The 15,369-nt window shown below is 41.7% G+C and overlaps 1 protein-coding gene across 6 annotated transcripts in view; it reads right to left on the bottom strand.

Moving 5' to 3' along the window:
- Positions 1-1,365: 1,365 nt before the first annotated feature.
- KIF26A (kinesin family member 26A) overlaps positions 1,366-15,369 on the bottom strand; it is a 96,524-nt gene continuing 82,520 nt past the window's right edge. For 4 of the 6 annotated variants that reach the window (XM_086892876.1, XM_086892872.1, XM_086892873.1 and 1 more), the window contains 8 exons: positions 14,656-14,918; positions 14,221-14,404; positions 13,765-13,924; positions 11,927-12,089; positions 7,992-11,370; positions 4,392-4,582; positions 3,368-3,518; positions 1,366-2,848 (listed from right to left, as the gene is read on the bottom strand). In XM_086892876.1, coding sequence (XP_086749002.1) covers positions 2,673-2,848; positions 3,368-3,518; positions 4,392-4,582; positions 7,992-11,370; positions 11,927-12,089; positions 13,765-13,924; positions 14,221-14,404; positions 14,656-14,918 — 4,667 coding nt within the window. In that variant the 3' untranslated portion in view covers positions 1,366-2,672. Of the gene's footprint in view, positions 2,849-3,367; positions 3,519-3,917; positions 3,939-4,391; positions 4,583-7,991; positions 11,371-11,926; positions 12,090-13,764; positions 13,925-14,220; positions 14,405-14,655; positions 14,919-15,369 lie in introns of all 6 variants that reach the window. The other 2 variants (XM_086892875.1, XM_086892877.1) reach the window with 2 other exon arrangements.

The following is a 15,369-nucleotide window of genomic DNA, read 5'->3' as shown; positions in this document are numbered from 1 at the left end:
ATTTTCACTTCAGAGGATGGTAATATTGCCAGGGTGGGGGAGAAACAATGAAGACCTCCAGGGAGAGGATGAGGTGGCTGACAAATAAATAAAAGAAACAAAACCCCTTAGGTCCATTCAAGCTGGTGTTAGAGGCTACCTTGAAAAAGAGTGTGTGCCCAGCCTTGCTGTGCCCAGGGCTCAGAGGTACCACAGGTCAACTCATCCTGCCACAGCACCATTCTGCATAGTGCAGAACCCAACACCAAGTGCAGAGTTCCTCTCTTTTTGCCATCATGTTTGTGGAGGTTTCCCCTTTTGCTAATAAATATTTGTTCCTCGGCCTGATGCTCCTTTTTTTTTATTTAGTTTTTATTTATACAATCCTTGCTCTGAAATATCCACAATGTATTGAATCACTTCATGGATTTGATTCTGTATTTGAAGAACTGTGACTTTCTGCACACAGCAAGTAAATTTAGATGGAATTTACAAGGCAGTAAATATAGCTGGTATCCAAGGGTATCAGCAAAGGGACCCTCCAGAAATTCTAGATGCCATATTCCCTTGCATAAAACCAGACGCAGTGCCAAACATCAATAAACCAACATGGTGCACCCTTTTCCAGGGATAAACCAAAGGGATAGAGAAGGGCACTCTTCGTAACCCATGCAGTTTAAGCATCAAACCCTTGCTCTGACTCCCCCAGTCCTCCATCTGCAGAAAGAGGAGGAAGGAATTTACCCCACCTCACAGGCCTCTGGTGAGGATAAGAAAACAGTGCGTGGATGCCATGCTGTTAGGGCTCCCTAAGGAGAGAGAAAGAGCGAGGGGGAAATTTCACACATACCAGTCTTTGGGCCAAATGGCCAGAAAACTCTGGAGGTGGTGTCACCAGAAGCACCAGCTCCACGTTAACCCCGCCTGGGGAGGCTCCAGCCAGCACCAGGAGCTGAGGACCAGGCACAGCTTCTCTCCAGCCAGGGAGCAAACACAGCAGTGGCACAGAAAAATGAATGTAGCAGTTTGCCATGATGGACCTATGGGGCCCAGGGCTTGATTCCACTTCCTAGTTTTCTTGTGGTTTCAGACCCATTTTTAATTGCTTTTTCTCATCAGGGAAAACAAGTATGTGAGCCGCAGGTCTTTGTTCTGTAAACTATCAAGTGCTAAGAGAATGTAAGTATTAGCACTGCTATTTATTTCACCCTTTGGTGTTTTGTCTGTCTTTCCTGATTGGTCTATGATGACAAATGTCAGAACTCTGTTCCCAGTTATACACCTCTTGGGCAAAGAGACAATGCAATGTGACATTTAACACAGTGTACCAGAGACCATCCTCCCTCTTCTGAATATTAAAATCACACACACAGCAAAAAGCACTCGTAACAATAGATGTATCTTTTATTCACAGATAAAAACTGAAGCAAGCTGTTATAATACATATTTATACAAAGGATTTGAAAAAACCATAAAAAGGAAGATGATTAGAAAATATGATTCATTATGAAATGTGGTATTACATACACTATTAAACCTTTTCAAAAGTATTTGTTTGGCAACAATTTATCAATAGTTTCCACACTTAAGTGGCCTCCTTCAAAAAAGCACAAATCTCATGCAGCATGTATAAACTTGATCCTGAGGGTTTGCCTTCCTTAGAAAAACTGTAAAAAGATATACTATTTGTCTTAAAAGTTCAAAATGCAAATGCTATATTTATAGTCAAAACTATATAAAAATATGGACCTAACTTAACATTTACAAAAACTTTTTGCTCCTTCTTTTTTTTTTTTGCTTGTTTTATGATTTTGGTAATAAACGTAATTCTCAATTCCTGCAGTCAGAGAGGAAAAAAGAAAACCGAACAAAACCACAGTGCCCTTTGTAGACTTCCTCACATTAAGTTTACGACTCCAAAAAAGACCAGGTCTGTGAAAAGTGAGGTTAGTAACCAAGGAAGTAGGTAAGCAGTTAATATATATCTATATATGTATATATAAAATGGAAAACAAACATTTATTTTGATCTGAAAAAGTAATAATACAAAACCTGAAGGTAAAACAATCATCTCAAAATGCCATAATACTCCTTTTCAATAGATAAATGTTCATAAAAATATCTTGAACCCTAACCAAGGAAACAATTATAATACAATTTTAATTCTGCTACATAAAACAGCTTTTCTATGAAACAAGAAGGCAAGTTCAGGTATGAAAACATAATTTAGTTATTGCTTTTGCTACAATGTTGTTTGTTTTTTACATATAGTCATAAATACACTATACAGTATAAAATATTTCGTAGGAATACATTTTGTGGTATGCTTAGGTTTGCTGGCTTTAATTCTAGCACCAAATACAAAAATGAAAATCAAATGAACTTTAAAGGCACTTCCATTTCATGTTTGTTTGTTTGTTAATTAACATCAGGTTTTGTACTAAATTTCTTCACTTCCCTCTGGTAGAAGCAATACTTGATCCTACTTTCATCTTTGTACAGCTCAGGTCACGTTGAGGCACCAAATGATTTATGAACATTCCCATTCCTCAGCTGTTTCTTTCTCTTACAACATTCTTTGTTGCTTTTTAGTCTTCACCTTTCTTCCTTCACTTCCCAGCTACTTTATCCCTTTACTTCTTCATGTCGGACGACCCAGCTTCACCTCCTTCAGTCCCTTGAGAAACCTCTCTTCAAACCTCCACTTCCCTCACTCCATCCTGCGCATCGGATATCCCGATATCGAAGCACGTCACTATCATGATATGTGACTTGCACAGATTAACACACTGCTCCAGTTCTTCTGTCACTTGTTCCAGTGCCTCCAGGTACTCCTGTGACTCCTTATCAAGGTCAGGATCCACTTCAACTGTCAGACAAAGAAAGTACTGAGTAAGAGAAACAGCTTATCCTAAAACATTATTCTATCACAAAGGAGCCAATATGGTAAAGTAAAATTTAGTTTCTCTTGAACTAAGGTTTTTTTTCTCCTTTGTTCAGCAGATGTAAAACTCTACCTTGAGGCTCCAGTTATGCAAAGCACTCAGTCTGGGAACAAATCTCATGCCTCAATTTCCCAGCTATAACATGGATATGGAAACAATTTTTTCCTTCTTTGGAAAGAAGAATAATAAAAGGGTATATATTTAATTTAAATAAACATCACATTTCATATTAATGGCACCATTTTGATTCTCTCTTCTGGTTGGTTTGGATGAGTTTTTCGTTCAAATAGTGTATTACAGAAATACAGATTTAGTCATAGAGTATTTTAGGACTCAATTCAGCAAAACATCTTAGCAAGTGATTAAGTTTTTCAGTGGGACTGCTGACATGCTGAAAAATCTGTTAGAGGCTAATAATTTTGCTGTTTTTGTAAAATACTTACAGTCTTCTTTCCACTTATTTGGATCCATCATCAACCTGCACTTTGTCTCTTCCAACTCTTCCTTCAAAAATTCGTGCTTTGCCTTTATTTCTCTGATTCGCTGCTGGCGCCTCTCCAGTATCTTCAGCTTGGTATGGAAATACATCAGACCCTTTTAAGACACAGAAAGACCACTTCATGAATTTTCCTGTTGTGAGCTGGCCCATAACATTCTGATAAAAATTGCTCTCAGCTCACTATTTGTAAGAGTGGGAAGGTGGCTTGTTTTATTTGGTTGTGGGGTTGGCGGGGTTTTTATGGGTTTTTGTGAGGTCTTTTTATTTGAAGTTTACATTTATGGATTCTTATCCAGAGGAATTGAAAGCTGCATCACTTGAGCATTTGTTGCACTTCTCTGAATTAGCAAACATCTCCTAATACATTCTGAAACTACTACTGTTTGTAGATGATTTTTTTTACCAGTAGTGAAAATTATAAACACAGCCTAATGATGTCAGAGTTACAGTTAACACTAAAACATGAATTCTTATTTTCTAAAATGCATTCCTACCTTCTCAACATCCTGGAAAGGCTATTACAAAAGAAAGGGGAAAAATGCATCAGTAGAACATAGAATTGTGGTCTCTAAAATAGAATTAGCTGAAATGTTTTCCAAATACAAGTAAGTTAAACTTAGTATATCCCTGATTTAATAGAATCTTGTCATTTACACAAAGAGTTAATGACCCTGTTGTTGAGGGACGCTGTAAGGTTCCACCAGCCAGGCTAGGATTATGAAGTCTTCTCATAATGTATTCATTGGTAACTTCCATTTACACCATCAGTCATGTTAGACACAATTAATTTTAGGCAGTAATCATTTTCATTTTCTGTGTTAAGGGTACCCCAACATATGAATTGTAAAATTAATAATTATAGTACTTTAATTGCATTCAATTTCCTGAACACCATTCTGGCATTCAAGCAAGGACTTTGTCTGTATATTGCAATTTAACTTGTCTACAGTTGTAAAATATGTTCTGACCTCAGTTTCCTCTTGTCTGTGTCGCTGTAAGCGTTCCACATCATCAATCTCATAAACTTTAATTTCAAATGGCTCTTTCAAAGTGCCTGGCAAAGGTGGTAGATCAACCCATTGGCCAGTGACACTGGGTTTTCTTCCTAAGGAGGCAGCATCTGGCAGTGGTGCAGGAATCAGCCTGCGACGCTGGAGACCTAAAATACAAAAGCAAACATTCCTCAGGCTCCAAGAGACTAACATGCTGCAGAACATACTGCAGTGAATTAAAGAAAGATCTAGGTTCTCAGCATACTTAGAAAGAAATGCTTTTCTTCATCTTTTCTTTTTAGTAAAATACCCTCAGGCTGCTAATTGAGTTACTGCCTTGACAAAGTAGGTTTCACTTGGCTCCCAGATGGGAGCAACAGCAGTTCTGCTCCCAAAGCAGATGTCTGAACATCAGTTCTTTATTCTCTCCTTGCAGAAATATTTTGCCTGGATTGATTTTTGTTTGGTGGACTACAATGGTATTCATTACCTTGCAAAGGCAGTGAGATAGTGAATAATCTAAAACTAATACTGATAATGGCTTATTTATCTGGAAATCTTCTGCTCCCCCAGTTCAAGCCAAGCAAGGCTATCCAAGATCCCTGTCACTGCACTACATCTTTGCAAAGCTCAAACAGTTCCCTCCAGAACTACTACTGCTATTTTAGGGTGGTAAATACCAGCAGTGGGATTGAGAGACATTCAGAAGGCATCAACCAAGCTGCAATTTGAGTACCTCTAATGTTGAGATGACTCACACCTTTGCACCAGCACCCAGAAGCTCAGTGCATGACAAAACTCACCAGTTCTGGGAGCCTTCAATAGAATGCTCCCAGATTTTGCAAGAAAATCATCCTGCTCCATTATGGTTGTGCTAGGGTTCAAGTTTCATTGAAGCAGAGACTGAATTATATCCTTTAAAAATGCTGATGCTCTTGATGCAGGAGTTGGCACTCTGGTGCCCAGCTTTATTTGTGATTATTAACTCTCTTACCATTCTCTAAAAATCTGACCTTTACAAGCCAAAGCATGTCTCAAGCCTGAGTACATGCATAAAGCTGGTCAGGCAACATTAGCAAGCATGCAGTCCAATCCCTAGGAAGAGGAGGGCTGAAAGCCACCAAAAACAAGCTGAAATGACAGAAGTAGCAGTAAGCATAAGTTGGCTTTAGGTGACTGGTGGCAATAAATTTAGTACTTAATTGCCTTCTCATATTAAAAACTAACTCAGAGTTGAAGAGTCTTTTTTCTTCTGCTCTTACAGAAGGAAGAACATCAAACAGACGAGGCAGCTCTGCCCAAAGGACAACACTGCCAAAATAACTTCTGGGCTGAGACCTCTACAGGAGAGGTAAGTGCTAACTAAGGCTGTCAGATAAGCCCTGTTATGAACTTCAACATGAAATGAAGAAAAATCCCAGCAGGCACCCCCGAAGTAACACACCTCCACTGATACCCCAAAAGTTACCTGCTTTACATATTTCTAAGAAAAACATCCCTCATTCTTAATTGCATCCTTGCTGATTTCTAAGTAACAAGAACAAAATGGGAATGCTTTCAAAAGGGGAAGGCTTGATTCTGCTTCTACAAAATCATTCTCACAACCCCAATCCATTCAGCCTGAAACACCACTACAGTCCTGCTGGATAAAGCCACACACTGTAACCCTGATCCTGTAACTGCTTTGGTGACAGGAGATCCCTCTGAGGAAAACACCAAACAGCTGTGGTCAAACACATGTAATAAGCAGGAAAAATTCATCTCCTTCCACTGTACAAGCCAGGGTCAATGGCATTTCTCCAGGAATGAAGTTACAGGGTAAGGGGACAGATTTACAGTGACATACATGGGAGAAGGATCTGTCCTTAAATCCAGAGCCTCCAACATAGTCTAGTGTTACATAAGCTACTCCAAGAATATCTAACAATGTGCAAAGATTACAATAATTTTAGAACAGTAATAGGTCTGTACCAAGCATTTCTCGTAAGAAATATTTGATGCACTTCCTGGAAACCACATTTCATGCATAAAACACATTATTTTCTCAAAGTCTACAGTACTCCAAAAAAGTAATACATAATTTACTGATATAGAGCAATTACAACTGGAAAAAGAAATAGTTTTTCATTTTTAAAGACCTTGTAAGTATTTCCTGGGGCAAAACCAAATAAGAATCCATCAGTGAGTAATGCCTTCTCAATATGTGTGCAACTCATACAGTTGTTAATATTGATTTCTAGGAAAGGTTTAAGAGGCTGATATGCTATGCAAAGAGAAGTGCAGCAAATGTTGCACTGTTTCCAAAATGATCACTTGCTGAAGCAACTCAGTTTCCTTCACCAGAAAGCACCATGAGATCAACTCCATTTCATTTTGTTGCCAGAACAGAGCATCATGGCTGTCTAGGTGGATAGCAACAATTGCCATTTTCCAACCAGAATTTCAGATCCAGCACATTGCTAATATTAGTTCCCACTATATTACCAACAGTCAGTATGCCCAAGCTGCTGAAGGAGGCTGCTGGTTGCCACAGATTCTTTACAATACCACAGGATTTCAACCTAGATCTGAGAAATGGATACTATAACACCAATCATATGAGCCAGATTTTGAAGCTGACTACACGCACACTTGGCTGCAGCTGCACCAGCAGTGAAAGCAGTAAGGAAATATAGGAAATAAGGAAATATAAGGAAATAAGGAAAGGCACCAGAGGGAAGGAAAGGGGAGCTGGCCCCCATATGCCCACCTTTGTTTGGCATGGTCAGACACAGTGAGCCAGAGATGCCCCTTCCAAGCAACTCTCCCAGTCAGTTTCCTACTGCTTTTAGTATTCCCCACCTGACACACACTAGAATTTCTTAATATAAATACTACTAGAGTGCAATACAATAATGTTGCGATTAGCTGGTAGCATTAACCCAAGAGTTGCTGCATCTTACACACACACACCCTACTGCTCTAAGCCTTACCTTTGGGTAATCTAATGTGCATTTAGCAGTCCTCATTAATTCACAAACACTCTTCTCCATTCCCTTCATTTCTAAACTACAATCCTAGCCGGTGTCTCTGGCATTCCCTCACAGACACCTAGCAGCACAGCTCCTCATCTCCTCACTGCCCTTCTCTCACCAGTCCTCCAGGTCACTCATTCAATCCTCACAAAAACTCATCAGCACCTCGTTTTTCCCAACCCAACCATAACACCCTCCTTCTCGGGCCACCCTGGTCCTGGTCCTGCTGAGGGAGGAAGGAATGTCACCCCCCATCTGCCAGCAGCCACCTGCTGCCTCCTCCCTCGCAGGGAGGCTGCCGGCACCCCGGGGCACTCACACCTCTCCTGCCCTCTCCACCGCAGCACCTGTGTCACACCTGCAGCTTTGAAGTAAAATAAATGACAAGTAGCTGCTGTCACAGCAATGCACATGCACACACAGGCACATGCAGTCAGTCCACCTCCCTGCTGTGAGTTCCTTCCAAGCCTCCTCTCTGTCAGAGATGCCACAAAACGCCTCCATCCTCAGGATGCAGCGGAGCACCAGTGAACACCTGGCCTCCTGCCCCGCCATGTCTTACCTGTTGATCGTTTCTTGGGGGATTTAAGGCTCCTCATCCGACCCGGCGATGACATCCCGCTCTCGCTCATGGAGTCGTGTGCCGAGGAGGCGCTGCCGGTGGCCTCGCTGTCCCGAATCATGCTCTCATAGCCGCTGCTGCCGCCGCTGTGGTAGAACAGAGCCGTCCTCCCCATGGCCGGTGGCAGCTCCCCGCTGAGGACGCTGCTGTTGTCACTGCCGTGCCCGCTGCTGTAGCGCTGCGGCCGCCGCGGCGCCGTTATCTTGCTGTAGGGAGACGGCAGCACCGGCACCTGTGACTTCTCGTCGCTGAGGTTGATGCCACTGTCATTGCCGCTGTCAGAGTCGGTGGAGCCCCGGAATTGTCCCGCCTTGGCAGAGCCGCCCGACACCAGCTCGTTCACACGGCTGTTGGCTGCCCTCATGGCCTGCTTGGTGCCCATGATGGTCCCACGGCCGGGTTTGCTGCTGACAGGCTGCACGGAACGGGGAGCTGCCTTCCCACCAGGGACCATGCCAGAGCCCTTCCCTGCAGGCTGTGCCAGGGACTTCACAGAGGAGCTGAGAGACTTTGACCCGCTGGCAGAGAGGCCCCGGTTTTTATTCCCGTTGGCTTGCACCTTCTGGTTAGCTGTGGGTTTTGCCTGGCTGCTTTTACCAGGTGCAGGGGTGGTGAAGGGCAGTGGTAAACCCATGCTGGAAGAAACAGGAGGGACCCCCAGCCTGGGGACAGAGCGCCCTGCCCGGCTGTTACCAGTGCTCCCGCTGTCCCTCACCATGCCTGCTTTGGATCCAACTGATGTCAGGCTGTCACACCTCTCCAGAGACATGTGGCTCCCGTATCGGTGCACGGTTTCATTCTTTGATGCCTTCACCTTTAAGCTCGATGTCATCTTGGGCAAAGAGTGGTCACCCTTCAAGTTCATTTTGCAGCTGGCACTTTCACTAAAGTAAGAGCCAGCTTTCAACCGTAAGTCTGCCTCATCTTCAGCCTTTGGCGTGGCAGCTCTGGCAAAGTCCAGGCCGCAGGCTTTCCCCCCACCATTACCCAGACCAACAGGTTTCTGCTCCAGGCTCGATTTACGTACAGGAGGTGTTGGAGGTGTTGGTCCACCTGGTCTGGGCAACATGGTTGATTTCTGTGGTGCATTCTTCTTTCCCAGGGATGATTTCAAGCTGCCGGTGGCCAAGGAAGCATCCGAATTCCCTCGGGTCCCAGACTCTGGCAAAGTACTGTTAGCATGTGACACTGGCATCACTCCCAGTGTGGTGGCTCCTCTCTTCAGCTGTGGCATCTTCATCGCAACTTCTGACTTCTTTGCAGCTCCGCTGGAGGATTTACAGGCCATTTCACAGCCATCCACAACCCTCTGTGAACAGGTGACCATAGTCTGTGACTTCGTTGGCCTGGACGCTGTGCCAAAACACTGGGCAGCCTTTTCTGGCTGCTTCTCAGTACCAAACGTGTGAGGTTTTGGACACAGCAGCGACTCTGCAGGTTTTGCTTCCAAGTGATAATCGGTGCGTAACAGCCACGGATCTTCAAACATACCATGTGGATTCTGCAGCTCTTTATAGCTGAGGAGAGTATTATTGTGGATTGGAGAAGAGGTAGTTTTTGTTTTCCTAGGAAGACTAGAATGTATTGTTTCTATCACAGGAGCATCACGAGAATTACTAAATTTAATTTTTACTGGCTGATCAGTGACACAAAAAGCACTTTTTATCTGAGATGCTTTGGTAGTTTCAGAGGTTTGAGGGCTTTTGCTGATGCCTGAGGAAAGCTTGCTGGAACTCAAGCTCTCACTCTCTAGCTCAGAGAAGCAAAATCCACTGTCATTCAAAGCACTTTTCAGGGGGACACATAAATGGGATGAGTCCAAGTTGAAGGGTTCCTCGGACTTATTACAGTTGTAAGATAACTGTGGGACAAAACTGTCACTAGACTGGGCTCCATCACTTTCAATTGTACAAATGCTGACTTCACTAAGCCATGAACTGATGGAGGAACGTCTGCTGCTGGTAAAGGGATCCTTAGCAAAGGGCACAACAATATCAATATTTACACCAGTAGAAGCTTCCTGTGAGGTATAAGCATCAAACTCATCATTTATGCTGCTGATAATACTGACCGGCCTTGAACCCGATGCAAGGGCCTGAAGGGAGCAGTCACTGTTAAAGCTAATGATACTGGAAGGTCTCCCATTATCCATAATTCCACTGATAGAGAGCTCTTCCACCACTGTGAAAACAAGCTCATCCTCTCCATTCAGCTCAACAGGCTGCTGCAAAGTCACTGTGGTGGTCAGTATATCCCGATCAAAACATTTCCCTCTGAATGCTGACCTGAAGCTGTGTACCTCTATCGCACCTGACTGACTCTGGGTGTTGCTACCAACAAGGAATGTGTTTCCTAAAGGATTTTGCTCAGGTTTGTTTCCCATCTGTTTGCTCATTCCCACAGGAGGAGTCCGAATTGCATTGCTACTGTCCAGCTCCAAATTCTCAGCTTTGGAGCTTGGGGAGTGTTCTCTCTGCTGGGGAGGGGGAGGCGCTGGGCTTGGCAAAGGTCTCTTCACATACAAGGATTTTTCCTTAGTGACACATTCAGCTGTGGCCTTACTCTGCTCTGGATTCCTCAAGGGGCTACACCTTGATGTCTGCAGGGAATCACTGATTGTCTCTCTCTCCCCCTCTAGGACAGAGTCTATTATTTTGTTGTCAGCTCTGCTCTGCAGCTTGGAAAGCTCTGCTTTCAAGTGAGGTGTGCTATTTTCTTGACAGTTGCCATTGCCACCCCTTGGTGCAACAGCCTGGAAAGAAAGGTTATGTCCTTTTTTGGGGGATGCAGTTTCTTGTGGTATCAGTTTCTTAAATCCCCCAGAAGGAGAGGATACTTTTTCCTTTATCAACTTAGACTGTGGATTTTCTGTACTTCCAGGAACAGGACTGCAATTGGACCCAGTTTCTCCACAAGCAAAATTCATGGGTTCCTCACTTCCATCAATGCACTCTAACCTTTCCTGCAGTTCAGCAAAAGTGTTGCATTTGAAATGGTCCTTGTCAGAACTCCTACCAATTGCAGAATTGTCTTTATTTCTCTTCTTATTTAGGGACGGGATAATGGGAACAAACTCTGGTGGACCTTCATTATCTGTCAATTCCCTGTCAGACAAAGCTGCACCGTTGGGACCAACATAGATGACAGTATCACAAGACTGTTCACTGCTGGAGGAATAATCAGGATCACTGGATATATTCAGGACAGGAAGGTCAGGGTCAAGGGCAACAGTTCGTGGGTGGAATGGTCGCAAATGGGGCGGTCTCCGGACATGTCCTTCTTCACAGGAACTCTCTCCTCCAGACGAGCTGGATGCATACTGCAAATGACAAGGAACAGAGAAGTTATCAGTACCAATTGATAAATAAGTATATACATGTACAGTAAATTATTAAAAGGTCAGGTTGCAATACACTCTGTGCTTTGTGTATATTATCACAACTACACCTAGTGGGAAAATATTAGAAGGGAAGGTAAATTAAAACAACATGCTACATGGATTTTACTGCATTAATAATAATCTAACGATCACACCTTTTCAGATAATTTCTATTAAATATTATGCATTTCTTTCTTCTTACTAGTTTTCTGTTCCTCCTTTATAGATTTCTAATTAATACTGATAGAAGCTTTTGAGATAGTTCCACATGTAAGCAAAGAAAGAATACGTGTTTGAAACAAAAAAGAAGGGAATTTCAGGATTAAGGATTGGGAGCAGGATGATGGCTCAGTGCCAAGTCATTTGTCAGTTCCTCTCCTGAGATTTTATGCATTTTGTATTACTTCCACACATCGAGAAATCCCATGTTTCCCTACTGAGAGGTTAGGAAAACTCATTTTCAAATGAATTCATTTCTGCTTGTTTGTGAACCAACCTTGGATTTCTTCTTTCTCATGCGGTGGATTCGTGATGCGAGCTGAACAGTGGTGAGAGTCTCTGCATAATTGGCTGGGGAGTCAGAAATGTGTGCAATCATAGTAGTCCTGCAGTTGATGTTCCCAAGTGATTCCCTCAACAACATTGTCAACTTGTTGTCCCTGTGCAAAAATTGAAAACACCAGGATTATTTAAAGAAACTACTAAATTTTTTGCAGAATTTTACACCACAAGCTGTACTTTCACTCTTGTGCATGCATAAGAAATATGCTCCTGTTATTGACCACACTTAAAATATGTCTAAATGTACACACACAAAGGTACCAATAATTTAATTTATCTGTCTATGTATTTACAGAATGGTAAGTCATTTTGTTGCTCAGCAAATTGTAAACCAGTTGACTGATAACTCGTTTTCTTAGGTTTAGGTCATACTACCCAAAAGAGCTCATGAGTGCTGTATTTTTAGCTGAACAGACTTAGTACCTGGATAGCTACACTCTGTGAGCTCTATGCAAACACATTTAACAGTAAGGAATACAAGAAGTCAACAGAAATGGTAAGAAGTCTCTAAACAAATATAACGATGTTAGATACCAGAAATACAAGTGTCACCCCAACTAATCTACTTTCCATTCTGCCACCTGTGGTCTGCTCTGCCATAGCAAAAGGGAAGCAACTTATCTCTGGAGGCTTTTCTGCAAAGCCTCCACTGTGGACAGTAAAGCTGAGGAGACAAATGACATTTTGCACTCACTGGTCTCCAGGACATCTTTCTCCAAGGTTTCTTGGAATAGGAAGCTCCCTGCTTCCTACTGCCCTGCCCCAAGCAGTTCCAACCTGAGGGAACTCTTGTCATGCCTGATCACCAAACCACAGTAGGTGACCAAGTTGAGGATCTGCCCTTCCCTATTTTAATCCATCCATCCTCTACTCCATATACAAACCTAGCAAGTAGCCTGAGGAAAATATCTCTCTGGCTAATACAGAAAGAAAAAAAACACCTGTTTGAGATTCATCACTAGATAAATATGTGAAATGACACCATTGATAATGCATTATAACTTTGTGCTGTTGTTAACACAAGCAGCAATTAAATTTAAGGACTGAAGGCCAAGTTCTGGTAAGAGTGCATACAGTGTGGCTGTTATCTTTAAGCCTGGCTCCCCACAGGTGTGTTTGACACAAAATTGTCACAGACACTCCACAAATGAACACACCTAAACATTCACTTCTGTTAAAACTAATGTGCAACAAGGTGGTCTTTTGGGGGTTTTTTTAATTGAAAATATGTACTATCCAAAAAGACACAGAAATAACAACCTTTGATGACCATGCTTGATCAATACTCAATTATTTTCCTAAATTTCAGTACAATTTTTACATTTGCAAAAAGAAGAGAAAATTGTATGAATTTTGGGTTCAATTATTCACTTATTTCCAGCTGGCTGAGATTAGCCAAAAATTCAAAACCCAGGAAACAAGGAGGAGAGCAAAGGAAAAAAAACATCTTAGACATTTTTCCCTCACTGTTTTCAACAATCAAACCCTCCCCAACACTTCACCAAAATTCAGTGTATACCAATATACCATTTTTGCCATCTAACTAAGAATTCCACATTACTCAAACATTTAAAAGCCTGTGTTTATGTTAATATGGACAAGTAGATGAACAGATATGTGTACCTGTAGGAGTAACCTTAAAACAAGACAGACTCCTCTCTGACAGAATTTCCTTTAGCTTCATATTAGGTAAACAGTAAATTGTTGATACAATCCATTTCTCAGGTAACACCAGCCACAAATTTAAGATAATGCAGACTAGACTTCACTTACTTGTATGGCACATGCTTAGCACCATTAATTAAGGCCAAAATCACGTTGCCCAGGGCAGAGAGAGACAGACACAGAGAGCCTCCTCCATCTCGGCTCTTGCTCAGCACTTTTTCACAGCTCCCTAGATCAATGAGATGCAAACGACTGCGTCCTCCAGACACTAAAACAAAAAGGGGTAGAACAGTTGTACATCACGTTCTTGCATGGACTCAAGCCAAACCTGGTATTCAAAAGGCATTCAAATGAAAAGAATAATGAATACAGCATGGGATAATGACCAAATTAATATTTAATTGTAAGGAAACCAGATATTAGTCACAGCTACAAAAGTTAAAGGTGACTCAACTGGCTTGAGAGGTTTTTTTCCTTTTTAAGTTAATTGTAAATTATTAGTAAAACTAATGCAACACCAACCACATCATTAAAAAATGAACAATATGGTAAGTTCATTCATACTTCCTCCTTTGCCACTCTTCTCCATGCGATACTGGTATATGTGAAGAGTAAAGAGCATGTGTGAATTCCTCCTATCTTCCTCCTCACATTCAGGCTTGCTGGTGCTTCTGGCAGCAATTGCAGCATCAAGGAAAAAGGCAGCTTTCTCTGCTGTTGGGGCCCTTAGCTCACTTTGGTTTTGAAGCTTGAATATAAACAAGAAAATGACTAATTAGCACAGGGGCATTTTTTTTTATTATTTTTTGCTGAACATGCTAAATCTCTGGGGCACTAAGAAAAACAAATATGTACACCATGGGAGAAGGGCTTATAAATTAAAAGTAATAAATTTTTTTAACTGGCTTAAAAGTTGTCATATTTGTTGTCAGATAAAAGGAAATAAAAAGCAGAAGAAAGTCAGGCTCAGAAAAATCTATGTTGTGATATTCATTATACCTGGGTTCCACATATTGGATCTTCTCTCAGATAAACCCCAGGAGACTGGCCATCCTGAAGGCTGCCAGTGGCTACTTCAGCTAACAAATCCTTTAGGTTTTCATCTTTGCCACTGATCTCTACAGCAGATACTCTAATAGAGAAACGAGTTCCAGTTTTTTCTTTACGTTCATTGATCAATTTGAACAGCCAAGAAATTGCACAGGGGATGATACCAAGGCTTTGTGTGGAGTTATCTTTCCCAATCATGGTAAAAGATTTTCCTAGAATGAAAAGACAAACATAAACACAATTAACCTTTCTTGTACAAGGCAGTGTGTCTTCATATTGCCACCTGATATCACCACGGTACATTACATGTAATGCCATGTGCTGCACAGATAAGGGAAAGAAGAGATGAAAAAATTCAAAGTATGTAATTAATCCATTATTATTTATTCAATTAGGTTTGCAAGCTTTGTAAGCTGGACCCACAGCAAATTAATGTTAAAAACATTTCTGATCTTTTGATTTTCATCACAATTCACCTACATAAACTTGTTCTTGAATAAGCTAATCTGATGCTACATTTTACCTTTTCAAATTAAAACTTACAATCACAGTGTAGAAATAAACCGTGATAAGTTTGCAAAGCTAATTAAAAAGAAATTCTAATCTATTCATATACTCCAGGTTTATTGTTCCAGGAGCTGACAGCATGTAATTACCAGACTG

The sequence above is a fragment of the Cyanistes caeruleus genome, chromosome 6, assembly GCF_971803275.1.
Source record: "Cyanistes caeruleus chromosome 6, bCyaCae1.hap1.1, whole genome shotgun sequence".
Lineage (NCBI taxonomy): Eukaryota > Metazoa > Chordata > Aves > Passeriformes > Paridae > Cyanistes > Cyanistes caeruleus.
Note: the sequence above shows the minus strand (reverse complement) of the source record. Positions and strands in the feature narration are given on the sequence as shown.